The 20,869-nt window shown below is 40.2% G+C and overlaps 1 protein-coding gene across 1 annotated transcript in view; it reads left to right on the top strand.

Moving 5' to 3' along the window:
* The window catches only part of galnt9 (polypeptide N-acetylgalactosaminyltransferase 9), a 95,783-nt gene extending 75,927 nt beyond the window's left edge, over window positions 1-19,856 (top strand). The window contains 6 exon segments of the mRNA XM_040028474.1: window positions 6,532-6,603; window positions 6,605-6,718; window positions 8,127-8,264; window positions 11,992-12,087; window positions 18,527-18,694; window positions 18,815-19,856. Coding sequence (XP_039884408.1) covers window positions 6,532-6,603; window positions 6,605-6,718; window positions 8,127-8,264; window positions 11,992-12,087; window positions 18,527-18,694; window positions 18,815-18,961 — 735 coding nt within the window. The 3' untranslated portion in view covers window positions 18,962-19,856.
* Window positions 19,857-20,869: the final 1,013 nt, after the last annotated feature.

Genomic DNA, 20,869 nt, shown 5'->3' with positions numbered 1-20,869 from the left:
TATGGCTGATGTTTTCGGCAGCCTCGTAGAGCTTTTCACGCAAATGGTCCAGCTGCAATTAACTAACAGCATGTACAGAGACAATTAAATTAAATTAGCAATTACATCACCACAACATCAAAGTACTCTGTGTTAAGTGCTCTCTCTTAATGATGCAGAATGCAGTTTTATGAAGGGTCACCTCCAAATGGACTTCACAAAAATCTAGTCCTGAGAACCTGTGGGTGGGATGTCATAGATTAAAACAGTCTTATTTGGTATTTAGATTTTATTATGTTTCCACAGTTGTGAATATTTAAAGGTGTAACCTGTATCTGCAGGATGCTGCTGCCCTTTTGGAGCTCTGTTTTCACCGTATACTACATGAAACCAAACATCCGTGTCTGTGTGGAGAATATTACTGTATGCTAATTTATTTAAATTATTAAAAATTGCGATTCCATTAGTAAGAAGAGTAGTGCATTTTATAAAAAAAGATGCTTAATACAGCACAACAATAATGAAATGAGTACAGCAACACAAAATGAGACCCTGTCATGAGCAGAGGCACTCTCTGCATGGTGTTAATGCTTTCCTGTGTGAGCAGAAGTGCACAGGCATCCTTATTACGTCTTTATACTTCGGAGGAAAATATCTGCCATTTGGCCTGATTTGCTTTGTGAATGCTTTTTCTAAAGCCTTGTTTATGAGCCTACAGGCAGCAGGATGGAGTCATAAGCAGTCCTGGAATGTAACACGTACTGTTTTAGCCAGCAATCTGTTGGGCACCACCTGTTTTCCCTCCAAATCACCGGCGTTTTTCTCATGCGTTGAAAAAGGTCACATCAGCATTGATGATCCTCACAAGCAGAGCTGACTCCCTGCAGCTGCCTTAGATCAGGTTGTTCGTCGCTAAATCAAGAAAGAAATGTACCCTTGCCCCCCTCCCCATCTTCACCAGCAGCTTTGTGGTTAGTGGCTTGTGATTAGCTCTTTCACATCAACACATAGTGTCTTAACTATTGAGAATAAAAGTGGCATTGGAAGCGGATGTTCTCTTTTGTAGTGAAATTGACTTTCAACAGTGGTACACATTTACATGTAGGGAGAATTGTAAAACCATCGTAGAGGTTGATTCAGTCCAGCGAAGTGAGAGCAGAGTGGAAGTCCCAAACTACAAACTGCTACATAGACTGTTTGCACAACCAGCAGCCAATAGATGTGGTTATGAGGGATGCAAACGGGGACTGCAAAAATAAGACAAGACCAAGACTTTGTGTGTATTGCTCAGAATGGGGGGTAGTGGCATTTTTTTTTTTTTTTAATTTTAAAAATTTACTTCTGGGAGTTTCAGGCTTTATCTGACAGGCCGGTGCAGAGAGCAAACAGGAGACCAGGGAGAGAGTGGGGGCAATGACACAAAGGAAATGAAAGATCCAGGGCAGACTCAAATCCAGGCCCCCTTAGTAGCCTTTGGCATATTGGCTGCTTTCTAAACCAGGTGAGCTCCCAGACAGTGTGAGACCCAACCAGGCAGCCTATAGGGGAAGGGAAAAAGCTTTAGCACTGCATGGACCTGAACCTAGTCTAAGCTTTGCTACAGTGTAAATACATCATCATCCAATTAATAAATCATCCAGACAGATTCCAGTCAGATTAACATTCTTCAGCTTGGAATCATGAAAAAAGACATGGCCCTAATAGCTTTCCAGAATCATAAGATCCAGGGCCTAGCCCTGTAAATAACAACATTATTATTTTAGCTTCAGACTTACAAATGATATTTCCTTGTCTCATTGGCATTTGAAGTATCACCTTGTGAAAAAGCTGTTGGACCTTTATCTGTTGAAATGTTATCACCATTAAATCTCAGAAGCAGGAAACTTTATTAGCATGCAGTTAACAAGCAGATATCATCACTGACAAATGCAGTAAATAATTGATGGAGGATCAAAATGACTTTGAGAAGATTGCAGTCCAGATAGAAATGAATTATGCAGAAAACAAATAGAGGCAGCCTTTGTCCACCTGGATCAAATGAAGTTCACTGTATTAGAAACCTATGCTTGAAAGGTCACTTCAAACTATTACTCCCTTTCCGTTCACTTGTAATGCCATGATAATGTGATTTGAAATTATAATTATAATGTTAAACACTAATGAATGTAATAATTAAGGATAAATGATATTGGCAATAAAGATAAACCACGTTAGATAAAATGCATGCAGAAAACATCCAGAGCCTTTCAGGTTTCACCATAGAGGAAGCACATAAAATGTTATGCTTGAAACACGTAAAGCAGGTCCATTTGACCTGCTTTACGTGTTTGACTGCTATCTTTTTGTTGCTGCTGTTGAAATGCATCTTTTTCAGTCCTATAAATTAGAAACACCTGCAATAATTAAAGAAAAATGTTAAACAGAATCTTTTTATATACATACTTAATAGTTTGTGGGAGTTTAGATGGCTTTTTAATTTGCAACAAATCCTGCTGTGAAATATATACAGTAATATAATTAGAATGAGAGCTGCTTATAGAGATAAGATGAAAGGTCTGGCTGTTACAAGGGAAATAATGAGCGGTGGAGTGTATTACTGTTGCCATGCTAAAGCAAAGAAGAGAAACAGCTGGTACTCAGTGTATTTCATTTATTTATGTATTTATTTGTAACATGGAAATTAAAAAATAAAAAATAATTTGTCTCCTGCTTCTTATAGACAAACAAATGCATCATTTTAGACAAGAAACTCTACTTGAAGCTTAAAGATAAAAGTTTAAATTAATGCAACAAAGCTTTAGTCTGTTTAGCCAACTAGCTAGCACACAGCTTTCTGACCCTTGCAAGTGGTTGAGGAAATATTGATCAGCAGTTTGCTTTCAGCGCCAGGAAAGCTGCTAACCACAATTTCACTTGCACACATTTTCAATTATCCACGAGTGCTTCATAAGTGGTTAAAACACTGATAGTTTTACTCACACACAATCAATTTGGAGCAGGAAACCAAAGAAAGACAGCATTACGCAGAGCTTACTATGTTTCCAAAGGCAACGGGCGGGATCTGCAGGGACTAAAGGCTCCCCATTAAATCGGTATTGCACTCACACCCACACAAAGTCGCCAACCGTGAAGACTGTTGCAGAAAAACAGCATTTGTCATGAGCAGCAGCAAAGCAGGTAAACCCTGCTCCAAAGTACTAATGGATTTTTTAGGCCAAGGTCATTGTGGATCATCAGGAGTGAAGAAGAGGGGTCAGTCAGTCAATAGAGGTTTTTAAGCTCAGGTCAGCTCCAGCGAACTACTTCACCACTGATACAGCTGAAGCAACAGAGAGGACAGATGCTGTGATTGCCCTTATTAACATACAATTAAGCACAACCTCACAGACTCCCTTTAGCACTACAGCAACGTGTAACATCAGGGTACCTGTAGTGTTAATGTGAACTGACATATCCATTCTTTCATAAAATGAGAATTTTCCATATATTTCCTATTCTGAAATTTACACAAGCCACTAATGAATTTAGCCCACTAAAAAGAATGCACATACCCAAAACATATTTTTTGCCTGTGCCATTAAGCTCTGTTGTTTGAACAATTAAAGAACAACTGAGTCATGCAGTTTCCCTGGGTGACATGTTTCTTCATTACAGTGAACACTGTACAGGAGTTTATCTTGAGTCGAGCCCACGTATTCCGCCTTGCTGCCAGAATATCAAAGGAACAATGTGGATTAAACTACTCCCAAAATGATGCACCACACACCACAGCTTGGATAACATTTTCTAAGAAAAAAGTTGTTTAGACACATCTCTTTGGTTTATTCAAACAACATTTCATTAGATTTATTGAGAATAACAAAAATGCAACTTACATTATATTGTACAGACATGCTTTTTCCCTTAATAAACAAATCCAGGGATTGGTAAAACTGCTAACTTTGAGGTTGAAAGGAACCAGTTCAGGTGCTTTGGCCATCTGTGTAGGATGCCTCCTAGGCAAGGGGTTTTGGGCATTGTCCTCGTCGTAGGAGGCCCTGGGATAGACACACCACACGCTGGAGAGCTTGTATCTCTCACAATTCTGCATCCTCCTGGATGAGCTGGAAGAGGTTGCCAGTTGAGTAAAGACTGGGCTATGCTATTTAGACTACTGGCCCTGCGGCCCAAACCCAGATAAGCAGGAATCGATGGAAGGATGGATGGTTGGAAGAATGGATGGAAGAATGGTCGGACGAATGGATAGAAGGATGGATGGGTGGAAGAATGCATGGATGGATGGATGGATGGGTGGATGGATGGAAGAATGGACAGATGAATGGATGGAAGGATGGATGGTTGGAAGAATGGATGGATGGATGGATGGATTAAAATATGTGGGGACAATCTTGGGGGAGACGCTACCATCCCATAGAGCAGGGGTAGGCAACTCCAGGCCTCGAGTGCCGGTGTCCTGCAGGCTTTAGATCTGTCCTTGATCCACCAGATGATTCAAATTGCTAAATTACCTCCTCAACATGTCTTGAAGTTCTCCGGAGGCCTGGTAACGAACTAATCATTTGATTCAGGTGTGTTGACCCAGGGTGAGATCTAAAGCCTGCAGCACACCGGCACTCGAGGCCTGGAGTTGCCTACCCCTGCCATAGAGGTTGGGGGTTGATAGATAGTTTATAAATGGAGACATATTTTAAGAACTTCATACAAAAAAAATCCATACTTGTCCTTTACCTAACTGTCCTGTCATATCTCCCCAATACTTGGCACTACTCACTGATGATCTGTCCTACAGATAAACATCCAGCTACACACGTCAAACATTTCTTGATTGCATCTGGTCACAGGTTGTTAATAATAAATCACTGGGAGCAGGAATCTCTGAATATATTTAAATTACCATACTAATATACTCTGTTCATTGGTGAAAGGGCCTTTGCTTAGCACTTTTAGGTTTCCAAATGGCATCATGAAGTGCCTTCAGAGTTCAGTAGTACTCTTTTAGTCTTACAATAAGAATCATGGAAGGAAATACAGATCAAGAGTTTGAATCATAGATCATTATTTTGAAAGTGACCAAAAACAGACACTGTATTTATTCACATCTTTTCACATGACATTCAATAAGCATGATGTGCAGAAAACAGGTATCATCCCAGATCTGCACTTAATTGAGAAAATAGTTTTGCAGCAGCATGTTCCTTAAACACCAAGCAGGGGGTATCGTTTTGGGGTCATAGAGAAGTTAATGAATGAGAACATCTGTTACGCTTTGTGGCAATTGTCATTAAGAGACTGTGGGTGGTGGAGGCGGTGATATTTTGTACGGCTGGAAGGACATACCATATGGCCTTCCAGTGATACGGCATGAGAAATTGCTCAGGCACTTTGTAACACCATGGCAGAGATTTGAAGATATGGATGTGTTTTTGCAGAGAGTTTTAAAATTCAAATCTTTTCTGGCACTGAAAGAAATGGGTGCATTACTCCCATGTGACTGCCTGCCACTGTAGTTTTCCATTGAGTATGTCAGTCGAGGGTCACAACATCACACAGTCTGCAATCAATCAGAGCTGTGATTGATGCTTTTAAAGAAGGCATTTTTCACTGCCTGGCTTCAAGCAGTATATCCCTCTTTTTCAGTGTCATATGCACAGCACTCCGTGGCATCAGAGTTCTCCAGTTGTCATAGGTACCTCTATGAAGACTGTATCTACAATATGAGCCATAGGCTTACAAATCCATTTGTCCCTCATTTTGTCGCTCACTTCAGCAAATAATATAAATAAATATGTAATAATGTAACAACTAAATGCATCTTTGAGAACACGTGTGCTATGTTAGAAACAAGAAGAAGGACATAACATAGCTGTAAACTAATTGCAAGTATGTTTTTCCTCTTTAATAATGAAAACCTATGCAGCACTCTGTCGCTTTGAATGGTGGATAAAGATTGTGACCCTAAATGTGCAGCAGATTTCTGTCTCGATGCATGTATCTTATATTTTTCAAGCAGTTCACTGATGGAGATAAATTGCAGCAAGCTCAAGTATGACCATGATACCATGGACAAATTAATGAAGATGCCTGTTTGACCTTGTTCACTCCACTATGAGAAGTCATTAAAAAAAAAATCAAATGCATTTATTTGAGTCCTCATTTGTGCTTCTGCCAAGGCTGTTTGCATGTGGCTCTTCAACATTTAACTTCATATTTTAATGAATATTTTTGCTCTGAAGTGGAATTCATTTCTGTTCAATACTACATACAAAATATACCTTTCTCTAGTAGAATCTGAGTTTTATAGCCAGTGAGGGAGGATTCCTGTATTTCCAAAAAGACATCAGATTATATAGACATCTACTATGAGCAAGGGAATAAGGGATAATAGCCAGCTCTACATAAGTCAAAACCAAGTTGTAATAACCAGCAAACCAGTATTTTTTGTATAAATTCAATTAATTATCCTTAAACCTCAATGCCTGTAGTTTGATTGGCCTCTACATTAGGCGGGAGCTGTGTAGCTGTTGATCTGAACTCTTTCTTTCTGCTGTGTAGGTGTGGCAGTGTGGTGGGAGCATGGAAGTCCTCCCGTGCGCCAGAGTGGCCCATATCGAGCGCACCAAAAAACCCTTACAACAATGACATAGATTACTACGCCAAGCGCAATGCCCTGCGAGCCGCTGAGGTGTGGATGGACGAATACAAATCCCACGTCTACATGGCCTGGAACATTCCCATGAATGTAAGTTTTTCTCTGTCTTAGATTACACCCTCATTGAAATCCACGAGCTCTCTTTTGCCCCGTCTCCTCCTGTCACACTTTCTCATTCAGACATGCAACCAGGCCTCTGGAGACGCTAGTCAATAGAAATTCAAAATTCAGATTTCATCCCGTTTGACCTTCACACTGGCAGCAGAGCACAGGCAGAAAGCAGTAGATGCTCTTTCCAAACAGATGAGAGAGGTACATCAAGTGAAGGAGATTAGCCTCATTTCCAATCAGTCTAGTTTCATACGTATCAGTTTCATTTAATTGCTTTCAAGAGTCTACGGAGATGACCTGCAAAATAATAAACAGCTATTTTCATTAATAAAGAGTTTAATATTGAATCCTAATTGCCTCTTCAGCCATGCAGAATGAGATGATAGTCAGTGAAGGACATCAATGAAGGCCTCAAGAAAGGCGTCCAGCACAGCTCACTGACGTCCCTAACAAAATAATTACAGGATGTGGGCTCGTCACACACTGGTGCGGCACGCTGCTGATGCCTGCATGCCGCCTGGAAATGTTGAGTCGAAATGTGGGAGCTGGGGGTGGCAGCACCTTTGACAAAGTAGTCAATCAGACCACATCCCTTCTTGAGTGTAATTACAAGCACAGTGGCATGGCATGTTATTACCTCGGCTGTCCTGTAGCGCAGAGTTATTTTGTGTACAGTAGAAAGGCCTAACTACGATTATTCCATCTACCCCCCTCCCTCTCCTCCCAGCCTCCCCCTATACACAATCACTGATTTTCGTTATTGTCTAAGGTACCTGCTGAGAGCACAATTACCTTGGTGGGGGAAGGCTTTATGATTCACCAGAGCGGCCGGCTCCAAGTCCAAACACCAAACAACATCTCACTGAAATTGAATGCATTTTTTAGTGTCGCTTTATGGTTGCTACAAAAAGTGGATATTTCCATCTAGAATTCATTATTAACAGATGTTGGAAGCACGTTCAGCAGCTGACTGTGGATTCCAACACAGATGGGGGCGAACTGACTGAAGAGTAGATGGCTGCATGTGTGTGTGCATGTGTGTGTGCATGCGTCTGAATCAAGCCTCAGTGCCAGGTAGTGCAGCTATTAGGCATTCCCCCAATCAATCTGGGAAGCCACCTCCGTAATGCCGGCATGGCCGTGAGGGCTCATAATTAAGCAGCTGATTAGAGTTTGAATCACGTGTAATGAAAGAACAATGAAGGTCCTTCATGACAGGTGCATCTATCCAGCTCTTAACTAAAAGGTTGGTCTTTTCTTTTCAGCACCTCGACACTCTCGCATATTCCATTTCTCAAGCAGCTTTCACTCTAATAATTAAAATGCCTGCTGGCTAAGAGGCTTTTTTCATGCGTGTATGTCTTTGTTTTGTACCATTTGTTGACAGAACCCTGGGGTTGATTTCGGGGATGTCTCGGAGCGCTTGGCCTTAAGGAAAAGGCTGCAATGTCGGAGTTTCCGCTGGTACCTTGAACACGTCTACCCAGAGATGCGAATCTATAACAACACCATCACATATGGCGAGGTGAGGAAGACATTAAGCAAATGATTGAATGTAAACAGTGATTTTGCCATATCATCAGGGGACAAACACCTTCCAAAGAATTCAACTTTTGTCTCGTCGGTCCAGATACAATTTTCCCAGATGTCTTGGGGATCATCGTGATGTATTTTGGCAAATGTGAGACGTACCTGGTTTTATCTTTTTCCTTGGTCTCCTTTGGTCTGCCAGTAATCAAGCCTGAGTATGTTTAGTGAAACTAAACAAAAACGGGGGTTAATCACAGATAATTCATGATTAAACAAGAGGGGCACTTACTTTTACACACAGGACACGGTAGGTTTGGACAACTTTTCTCCCTTAATCAGTGAAATCAACATTTAAAAACAGAATTGTGCATTTTTTACTTTGATGATCTGAAACATGTAAGTGTGCCAAATATTCACAACACTTGGAAATCAGGAAGGGGGCAAAGACTTTTTCACACCACTGGAGTTTGCAGAGGATGTGAAAGCTGAGGCAGGAAGGCTGATCCTACAAATAAATCACAGAAATAAAGGAATTATTAGGATGTTTTGTGACATGTGATGATGACCTTTAATGTGATGGAGTGGTACATCTTAGAAAAAAACAAACGATTTGAGTGTAGCTAGTCTAAGGCATGATACTGCTAAGGAATTGCAACATCACCACACAGGGTTTGTACCAGCTCCTCATAATGAGTTTTAATCAAATACTTTATTAGTTTTCCATTTTAATTTGATTGGGCTTGGCTATGCACTCAGCACAGTGGGGGGAAGACAACAGGATTATAACAGGTTGAAGAATTGAACACGCTCCTGACTCAGACACTATTTGGAGGTTCGCTGAGACGCATTGTTTACCTCATATCAATTTCAGCAATGGACACCTGGAAAACTAGAAGGGCATTGGGAAAAAGCGCAGATCACTGCCAAAGGCTAATAGATCAAATATCATAATCATTTATTAGTCAACCATAAATAATGCAATATTCATCTATGTATGGGTTTAAATTACAAAGTAGTAACTGCAAACATCACGTCACAACAATGCTCATTAAAGCAATGCGACACACTCCCATTCTGGACCTAATGGGATTTTTCGTATGCCCTAGGGGAGGTTTCCAACTGAGGACAACTGTTGGGGGCCCCCTTAACAGCCTAGGGTGTTGTCTGGCATGCCTGTTCACAAGCTGCTGGTCTGACTGAATTATTAAAACCTTTTTCTCCCCTTTTTTTTTTTTACCAAATCTGGCCTGGTTTTTGCTAAATCCCACTCACAGACAGATGGACTGGCAAATAGGTGTGAACAAAAGAACAGCCTAATCAATATGCTGCATATCAGAATTCACAATTCATCAAAGCCCTATGAATTTACTCCCTCTTTTGTTCCCTCTACTGCCTGTTTTGGCTCTGGCACCCAGATGGATTCCTCAGAGTGGCATTAACTTAAGTGGCACTATTTCAGATCTGTCGACAAGCTGGGTAACATTTACCTTGTCTAGCCACACAGCCGGCAGAGCAGAAGTGAGCCTCATCTGTCACCGAGCATCAGCACCGCGCTCGGCCATGCTGACCAGACCAGCTGAGTGGAACCCTCCCTGACAAAACTACACGATAGACATGTCGCAACCTGGAAATGAAGCCTTACTCATTCAAATCACACCAAACATGGGCCTCATGCTCAGTGCATCATCTGCAGGTCTGGAGGACAGGGGGGAGACTGAACTGGGGCTGGTCGTGTCCCGATAATATCTATCAAAGCTCAGTCATCGTTTGAGAAAATACAGCCTGCTGTGTGAACAAACCACAGTGGAGCTAGTATCACAGAGGTATTGTGACATGCACAGAGGAATTAAATGGTGGCTCACATTCAAGAGACTATTATCTACCTTCTTAGATAATAAATAATAATAGGTTTTGAAAGGGTGCTCTGATACTATTATTTTCGTTTGAACCAAATGTGAAACCGGTAATTTATTAAATTATATAATGTTGGGCCATTTTCATGGGGTAACATTTTGTACAAAATATTCATATTTACCCCGTTTTCTCAGCTCACAGGGATCTCATTAAAATCAATGCTAAAGAAGTCTTTTCCCTGGTTTAGTCACTTTCTTTTAGACTTTTTTTCTAGATTGACACAAAAAACATGTCAAGAGTAAAATTAGTTGTGCAACAATAACCGCCCAACAGACAAATTAAAATGTGTCCCAGAAAGCTGCCATTACTAATGTCTTGTTGAGCATTTGTACTGTACTATCTGCAGTGCTCGCACCCCTTTGCCTCTCTTCTTCACTGCATAGATTGTGCCTAAAGGAGAATTAAATCCCACCTACACTAATCTGTAAATAAAATGGAAAAGAAAGGCAGGAGCCGACCGAAAAGGCTGAGAAGAGAGGCAGTAAGAAAACTGCTCAATAATACTCAGCGAGCTTGTCTCTACCAGCTTCTCCTTTCACATACACCAGTGGTTCGCAAACTGTGAGGTGCACCCCACTGGTGGGTGGAGGTGGAGTATGGAGTTAAGCTGTTAATCTATTTTTTAGGGGGAAATATCTTCTCAAATATGTTTTTAAATTCCTGATTTAAAAAAAATATACCTTGTGGTACTTAACACCTTATGTACTTGATAGGTTTGCACTTTTGTCCTTTTGTCTTTCTCCCATCACTCCAGCCCCTTCCTGAGCTTGGTTCTTTCTTCCCATTAAAGGGGAGTTTTTCCTTCCCAGTGTCGCCAAGCGCTTGCTCATAGGGGTCATCTTATTTTTGGGGATTATTTTTTATTATTGTAGGGTCTTTACCTTAAAATGTAAAGCAGCTTGAGTTGACTGTTGTTGTTATTTGGTTATATACAAATACAGTTGAATTGAAATGTCATGAATAATCCCACAAATATAGGAGCATAGGCATTTAGATCAAGTTCAGAGCTTTGACATATGACAAAATGACATATTTTAAACAAACTGCATACTTTTTCATAACTTAAACAAGTAGTGTTGTTCCTTACAGCTAGTCAAACTGCAAGTGCAAACTCAAAAACTAGAAAAGAAAAGACTGCATTCAACCAGAAAGACCTGCAGGCAAACTTTCTCCACTAGCCAATGTGAATTAATCAGAGAGAGAAAAAAAATTTCCCTCCCAGACTTCACTCAAACTAATAATTTTTCATCTAAATACAGCCAAAATCATGGCAAACTTTAACTTATGTATATGGTAATTTTGTCAAAAGACATTTCCAAGAATTACATCTGGACTTTCCGTGCAATGGAAAAGTGTTGCAAGCTTAATTTTAGTCACTGTTTCATACTTTTCCAATTTTCAGACAACAGACACCCAACACACATATAAAATATGCAAATGAGAATAGTTTCATTGAGACTTCTGCTGTATTTAAATACAGAGGGCCCAGAGTGTAGGAGATGGTAAAATTATCTGGCACCATGCTAACTGTATACATATAACACCTTCCTATTGTTGAGGGTACACTGCCATTAGAATCAAATAGACTCAAATAGAATATAGAATCGAATAAACTTGTGTGGTTCTCCAGTTCCTCAGATGCTTATGTACTTTTTTGTATTTGCTCTTGCACCTAACACTCAAATGTTCAAATGGAGAATATTTGAAACAAGCTGTTTGTTTGGTTGTTTTTAAGAATATCGGATATGTAAAATACTGGAGCTTTCAGCAGCTTCATAGAAACATCATCTTTTTTGTTTCTCTTGCAGGTGAGAAACAGCAAGGCCAGTGGCTACTGCCTGGACCAGGGTTCTGAGGACGATGATAAAGCCATCCTGTACCCCTGCCACGGCATGTCCTCTCAGGTCAGCAGATCTTTCTCTATTTCCTGTTTATTTTGACTGCTGTCTTCGATACAGATGTTCAACAGTCAGTAATGCCATTAATTAAACAGTTTGTCAGTGCGTTGTATTGATTCTTACTCATTTAAGTCTGTAAATTGGGCGTCTTTGCAAAAGGTAAACATACAGAAACCTACAGAAAATTCTTTAGCAGATTTTTTTTTTTTAAATCAACACATTCTGCATTTTAACACTAAACCTAAAGATGATGTGGTGCAATTAGTCTCCTCTTTAGGCAATGTAGCATCCAAGTCAGGTTTTACATAGTAAGTGTGAGGCACAGACATGCTATAAATAGAAATGTGTTCTTCCCATTGGTACTCGCTGATTAATATAGACCACCACACACATCCCTCTACGGGTTTTTAAGCAATGCAGGATGCATATACTACAAATATTCTCATGGTTAAATTAAATTGAGGTCTAACACAGAATACACATAGAGGGAAAACTAGCATCCTGTGAACTTAATGCTAGTTTGAAAGACCAATACTCACCACACGGTGTTCTCACTTTTTACAGATTAAGTTGTGTTTGGACACTGCAAATATTTCAAGTATTCTCTCAGAACCTGTTCACTCTAAATGATGTTTCGACCTATCATTTGCTCTTGCAGCCAGAATAAATCTTCAAAAATCTTCCACCCCTACCATGTAACATGACTTGAAGGTGTCTCGGCTTCAAATTCAGCACCCACATGAACTACGGCTTCTCAATCTCTGTGACTCGACCTGAAAATATTTCTTGACTTTATCTGCATAGGAGTGCTATTCCTACTGGCGTCAGTGTTAATGCAATGACCTGCTCGGTCCAAAAATATCTGGATTCAGTAGATACACCAGAAAGGCTTAGCACAGCCCTCTGTAGCAAACTGTAATCAGTATACTGTCTGAAGTTTGCCAACATCATCAGTTAACAGCATGCTTACTAATAATAACAGCCTAACAACCAATCAATGTGACTAGCTTGTTGCTGTCATAAGTGGCACTCTGTTCATCTTATTAAGCAACAATTAAACAATCATTGTCAGTTTCTGCAGTCAGGCAGTTAGCGTGCCAAATGCTAAACATGTTGCTATCTACAACAATGAAAGTTTAAAAGTAACAGTGGTAGAGTTATATAATCAAGATTGGCCTTAATATGTGATACTTAACCTCAGCAGCATCGCAGCTTAATACGCTTTATTGATGGCTTTGGATTTTATATCTATCTATACATTAGTGCTGGATGACGCTGGACAGCATCAGCGCGTTAACGAGCTAACCGCACTAACGCATTGACGCCGTGCAGCCCCACGCACGGGGCAATGAGATCAGGGCTCTGGGGCCCGTGCCATCTGTTGCGGGACTGTTTCTCTTCTTGTTGCTGAACAGATCTTTCTGATTCTGCTGTATTTTGGCGGTGGTTGTTATGCTGCACAGTGAATTCAGGAATGAACTGCTGCCTCCCAACAGACTGAAACTTTTTTGCTATAATGTACACTGTACACGTATACATGATATAAGCAGTGATCCATGTGCAGCAGTCATTTAAAATGAATGAACCATAAGAAGGCAGCATGTTGCCTCCTGTCCTCTTAACCAGCTCTTGAACCCCATGCAGGTTCCAAACAGAGTGTTGAAGCTGGGGAGTATGAGATGACATAAACATGCAAACAGATGATGTGCAAGCACTAATTTTAAAATGTGAAAAGATCAGTCAACATAATCACTTATAGTGCTGACATACAGTATGTCTGCAGTTAGATTTAAACACATGAAAAGTGAAGAATTTTTCAGAATGTCATTAAATATGCTGCGATTTATTTTTCTTTAACGGTAAGAGAGGAGAACATGCGGCTCTTGGGAGTTTGGTATTAAATTAAATCCGAAACTCATTTTAAATGTGGTCAGGATTTGAAGGAAACACTGGAAAACTGGGGCACTCCCAGGAAACAATTATATGAATATGCAGGAGGATGCTGCTGGGAAAAAAAAAGAGAAAGCATCTTCTCAGCACAACCTTTACTTGAATAGATACCAGAACAAATGATGCTGTGGGTGGGAGGCCCTTGTCCTGTTTTTGTGCTTATTTTTCTTTTGCACAGTGAAACCAAATCCATTTCTCAAGATATGCATGCAAAAGCTACCCATGCATCATTTTTCAAACATTTCCCAACTTTCCTGCAAACTGCTCTCGTTTTTGGTGATGCAAACCACCTCACTGGCCTCTCCTGCAAAGAGCTCCATGGTGTCAGTAATGCAAAGCTCGATCAACTCTTAATCCTGCTCCCCAGGGGGAAATAAACAAATGGAAATGAATTTGATTTCTTTGCATCATTAGATTACACTGATGACTGACATTATTTTGAGCCAGCTGTATTCAGTTTTGTCATTTATAGAATTTCTTCTTTTAAGATATAAAAAAAAAACTAGAATTGATCAGAATAACTTCTCGCTGTGCTTCAGAGAAGTGAGTGTGTGCACGCTCTCCCTGAGGAAATCTAACTCATGGATAATGTCTCACATTTGTTCAGCAGTGCAAAGCAGTGAAAGGATGGTGGTGGAGGCACAGAGCCGGCCCCATTACACTACTAGCGTGTGCGCACATCTACCTTCATAAAGCAAATGATGCAATATTTTATTGTCCACTGATAAAATTTTGGGATTGCTTTCTTTGCTGTATCACGATCCTCCGGTAATCTGGCTTCTCTCACAAACACAGGCAGAGTATGAAGCTATCAGCAGGCTTGTGTGCGTAGTGATGTGCGTGTTTCATTTAATAGTGGCTCAGTATTATTTGCATGTGATTTAATAAAAAGAAACAGAGTGGACAGCTGTGTGTAATAACAATACACTTCTCTGATAAGAGGCTGCAGATTTATCAAAATATCTGTCCTGCTGTCTTCAGATGGCTACAGGCAGGTAATGAACTTAAAGAGAAGCTTTTCATGCAGTATAAAGGACAACAGACAGAGTTGACGTGACCTTTTTTTTTAAATTATCTATTTTAAAGGGTTTCGCAGTGTTTCACCAGCACATTTTAATAGGATTTTGGTGTATGGTAACAAAATCACACGCTCTGTTTCGAGGCTTGGCCACAAGACAAACTGTGGTATGACTTTGTGGTGCAGCAAGGAAGTTGCTCCACGGTTGCACTATCACCAAAACAAAGAAGACTTGCTATTAGCATGACCTCCAAAAAATGTTCTGCAAAACTCTGGTGATTGCAGAAACGCAATGGAGTGTGTAATGTTGCTGCATGAGCCACAGGTTAATTGGCTTGGCAGAATCATTTCCTCGCGTTAATTATTTGTTATGGACTCATTTTAAATGTATTAGCATATAAAACGCTGCCAGACTAAGCTGTAAACAGGTATTAGTGGGGATTATATGGAGTTTGTCTTGTGCCGAGTCATAGTTTACACCTTTATTAAATCTGTTTAGAGCATTAAAACCTTGAAAGACCCAAGAGGTCTACAGAAAATTCTTAATAAGACCATCTGTAATAATGACCTCTGCCTAAAGGTCATTAAACTGTGTCTCCCATTGTAGTGAGTTTCAAATAAATGAATAATAATAAGTTTCAAATGTGCATGTGACATGTACAATGAGAGTTCCATACACATATTTGGATGCATATTTTACTAGGATGCTGATGAAATATGTATCGCAGTGATCAGCTCAGCCAGCTCCAGTAGACCTCAAGTGAACCAAGATATGGTGCTTTATTGTTTTCCTGTTTGTTCTGAGTGCCTCTTTATGACAGAAGATTGGATTAAAATCCACATGGATCTCCCCTCTCACATGAACAATCACCCATAGAGGCAGCATGTGCATTTCTAGTTTCTCCATCCATGCTCTATAAAATCACCACTCGGACAAACATGTGCTGCAAACATTTCAATGATAAAATTTATTGAGTAAAGCACTTTAATACAAAGCAAAATGCTACAAAAGCATCACCAGGTTTCGAATTTTAGTCTTTATGGGATTCATTTTACAGGTAAGCAGCTCATCTACTAATCGGAAGGTTGGAGGTTCGATTCCTGGCTGTGCAAGTCTGAATATTCTTGGGCAAGATACTAATCCCAAACTGCTCGCTGATTCATCCATCAGCGTATGAATGTGTATGAGTTATAGATTTAATGCACTTATGTTGAAAAAGCATAGAAAAAAGGAGCGCTTGTGAGAATGTTTAGAGTAGAAAAGTGTTATATAAGAACCAGTCCATTTACCTTAACAGTTTTATAACAGTACATGTTTTTTAAAGGTTTTTTTTATTTTTTTTATGTGATTTTTTAAGTCCGACCATTAGAGCAGCTGCTCTTAAAGAAAATAATGAATAATTGAAATCACATTGGTAGAACAGCTGTGGGTTATTTTCACATGAATAAAGTAAAATAAAGAAATACGTTTTTCAGAAATCTTGATTCCTGTTGTTACACCGATTCTTCCAGGAAGTTACATAAATACAGTAAGTTATATAAAGTACTTAACATGTTACTACCTACTCTGACAGATCGTGCATTTTGACGATTTAGGGTAGTCAAAGCAGCTTGGCCGTCATAGTGAAGACCTCCCCAGCTTTGGGGTCTCATTTTTCAGAGAGGATCATTCCCATAAATTATGAATGTTATCTCTACTGCATCCTTGCGTAATAGATACGTATCACGACAGAGGCTTTCATGCACCGGATTACACAATGAGGGATCAAATTTTGGTTGTTAAGAGAAACTGTACCATAAATAAGCTGCACTGTGGCTTCAATGCAAAGTAACTTGAGCCTATTTTAGTATATGAAATACAAAGCTTATTAGCAATTAACAACTGGAACAGTGCTAAAATCTAAATTCCAGAAACTGCAGCAGCTTCTATACGACAAATCAATCAGTATAGTGTAGCATCATAGCGAGAGAGCTTTAAATGCTTTAAGGTGGCTATTTAATTAGTTTGTGGTTGATTACAATTCATTTAAAGTAACTATTAAACTGTCTGTGTTGATATTATGACTTGAATTCAGTTTTGTTCATGCCGAGGGTTGCAGGAATAGTGCCTAAATACAGACTCTGAGACAGACAGAACAACTTAAAGCCTGCCTTTTATTTTAGCTGGTCTACAATCTACAGAATCCTAAAGTCCACAGTGGACACAGGTGGGTGACGAGACACACCTGAAACTAAGTAAAACAACAAGTAGAGGAAGTAAAACAAGGCATGTGACTATCAAAATAAAGCAGGAAGAAACTAAACACTGACAGAAATGAAGGCTTGACAAGACTCAAACAGATGCTGGGGAAGCTTGGAGTAAACTAAAACATGAAGATTCAATAATAACAGAAACAAGAATACAAAACTATTGAGCGATCGTGGCTCAAGAGTTGGGAGTTCGCCTTGTAACCGGAAGGTTGCCGGTTCGAGCCCCGGACAGTCTCGGTCGTTGTGTCCTTGGGCAAGACACTTCACCTACCGCCTACTGGTGATGGCCAGAAGGGCCGATGGCGCGATATGGCAGCCTCGCTTCTGTCAGTCTGCCCCAGGGTGGCTGTGGCTACAACTGTAGCTTGCCTCCACCAGTGTGTGAATGTGTGTGTGAATGGGTGGATGACTGGGTGTGTAGAGCGCTTTGGGGTCCCTGGGGGGGGGGCTAGTAAAAGCGCTATACAAATACAGGCCATTTACCATAACTAAGAATTCTAAATATCAAAAGATTATAATCGAAACTGAAAGAAAAGAAAATACGCCAGAGTTCAGAGTCCCAAAAATGACCTTAGCAGTTCATTTGACTTCTATTAATTTCCCATTATTATTATTTTCCAAAATTACTATTGTGTCATCGTGCCTACCCAACATGCTCTCTCTCAACATAACAATGTGGGATTTATTTTTTAATTTGTACATTAATTACATACAAGACAGGCTGTAAATTACTTACAAAGAAAGCTGAGAGAGGCAGTACGAGTCACCTTTCAATTTAGAGAAAATTATCCTAAAGTTGCTGTATATATAATTCAGGGCACTTTGTAATTAATCGGGATGATAAAGTGGGAAAGATGCACTCGTGGAGGTATGCGGTATTATGTGCCCCAAACATTAGGCTAAGGATTTCAAACATATGCTCCAGACAGAACCGGTGCAGGTGACTCAGATAACAGTGAAGGAAAAACACAATCTGTCAATCAAGCCTTAAACCCATTTTCTCCTTTCTGCTTCTGTAATTTCTGCCTGTCTGCTTTTGTAGAGCAGAATAGGTAAAGCACATTACTGCAAATCACATTCAATCACATTCAATGAAGCACATTTCCATCTTGCGCATTCCACCGATGCCCTCTAAAAAGTCAAGTGTTTGCTTTTTATAAAGCTGTGTTTTCCACTGTGCTCTTTAATTTAGGTAGTGTAACACATTTGATTCCCTTTGGCTTGCAGCTGGCTCGGTACTCTACGGAGGGGCTTCTCCAGCTTGGTCCCCTGGGGTCCACCACCTTCCTGCCTGATACAAAATGCCTCATTGATGATGGCAGAGGACGCACTCCCAGTCTGAAAAAATGCGATGCTGTGTCGAGGATTTCCCAGAGGCTTTGGGACTTTACACAGGTAAGAAGAAAACGTGCAAACGGATTTAAAAGTGATGATTGGACGTGTGCATGCAGTCTGTTTTTTCCTTAAAAGCACTTTAAAAATTTGCCGTTATTTTTGTCTGTGTTTTCATTGCAGAATGGGCCGATCATCAGCAGGGACAGTGGCCGATGCTTGGAGGTAGAAATGTCCAAAGACGCCAACTTTGGCCTTCGCCTTGTGGTCCAGAGGTGCTCTGGTCAGAAGTGGATGATACGAAACTGGATTAAGCATCCCAGGCACTGAAACCAGAGAAAGACCTCTGAGACAGTTTGGGCAGCGTTTCAAGTCACAGTTAGATCTTAAACTGTGGACAGTTCAGAGAGAGCAGAGCGCCGGTGGTGCTGGTGTGTGGTATTTCACACCACAGACTACACAGTACACTGGGTCTCCCTCAGGCCACAGAGCTTTCCTATACTGAGTTTTAAAGAAGAATATGATCAATCCGTGTGTTCCACTGAGCTGCACATTCATACCAGACCTTATGGCAGGCTGCACCGTTTGAAATGGCCCACATCTGATATTCAGCTACAGTTGTACATGTATAGAGCAAGTCATCTGAGTGCAGCCCCTGAAGGTGGTTCAACGTTCTAGTAATTATATTGTTTCTACTGTAAAAGTATCAGCTCTTTGGAGATGAGAAAGCGTGGGTGGGTGTGTGATTTCTTTTTTTTTTTTTCCCTGAGTGAATCGGAGCAAATCAGAAGATATAATTGCTGTCAGTTGCCACATGAAAGTGATTATTTTGGGCTGTGATATGGAAAATTGCTTTGGACTTAATGTGCTGCCCTGGCAAGACATGTAATAGGCTTCAAAGGGGCTGCCCATCATTAGATCGGGGGACATTTCAACTGCACTCACATAAACCACGACGGTTCTTTGTTTCTTTGGACTGTATTGCTCACTGTGGACACGAGCAATCACGTGCCTTTTTGTCTCATTTTTCTGCTTCATCTGACCAGGGAATGTCAGTCCCAAAAGCATGTACAAAATTATTTGAAAGTTATTAATATATAAAACAATGTATAAAACAGTCTAATGATAGTAATATATTGTAAAGGGAAAAAACAGTGGAAAATTGATATCCGTAATCTGATAATAAATTAGGATAATAAAATCATTTTTATGACAAATCACCTCTTTGTTGTTTTTTTTCCCAGCGCTTTATGAAACTGGTGTCAACTTTGGCTTCCTGTTGATACTTTTTTGTTTGTTACTACTATATATTGGAAGGCTTGAAGCAATCAACGGCTGCAAAATCACGTCTTTTGTTGTGCCCGCTCTTACAACCACCTCGAGCCACCATCGGGTCTCCAGCCTTGTGAAATGCAATTGCTTCAAATGACTCACAGGATAGTTGGTGTTCAGAGAGCACAGAGAGCCTTCCAGTGATTGTGCCCAGAAGGTAACCTCTTTACCATTTTTCTCCGATGTAAGCAAAAAGGTGACAGGTGACCCTGCTGGTCTCTTTTCAAATGTTTTTACTGTGTTTCTATCAGAACATGCTATAATACCTTGACTCCACCAGCACCGCTCTCGCACAGCTTCCAGTTATATGAGGTTGGTGTTTATATGGCCTCGGCGTCAGCAAAGTAGCTTGTAACAAATAGATGGTGTTTTACAGGGTTCTCTGTAAAACACATATACAGGATATCTATTGATTTTGTTTGAAAAAAAAAACATCAACAGTTTGCTGCTAAAAGCTAAAGTACACTTGAAGGAGACATGGTAGTCAAAGGATCCTGAATTGAAATCTTTTCGAGAATACCGCAAGAGCAAAGATGGTGATAGAAGTAACACTGCAACTTTTATGTTCACCGAAGCTTAAGTTAACCCTGCTATAATAAGTCTGTCTTTGTACTCTACACAATCGGGACTTGTGCAGCTAAACTTGGCACACATATTATTGTGTGCGTGTCAGTAACATGCACCTGACAAAAATGCATGAATTTTATACTGTTATTTCACCAAATTTGACTTCATAAGTTGATGTGGCAAATGATGTAATATGATGCTATATCCATACTGTAAACATCACAATTTCAAGATATCAAAAATTCTTGCTGCTTTGAGCGTGTGTATGACAAAAGAATTTCCCTCGGGATAAATATCTTATCTCATCTCATCTCATCTCGTCTCATCTATGTTATCGTC

This window comes from Simochromis diagramma, unplaced genomic scaffold (genome assembly GCF_900408965.1).
Source record: "Simochromis diagramma unplaced genomic scaffold, fSimDia1.1 OVJJ01000781.1, whole genome shotgun sequence".
Taxonomy (NCBI): domain Eukaryota; kingdom Metazoa; phylum Chordata; class Actinopteri; order Cichliformes; family Cichlidae; genus Simochromis; species Simochromis diagramma.
Note: the sequence above shows the minus strand (reverse complement) of the source record. Positions and strands in the feature narration are given on the sequence as shown.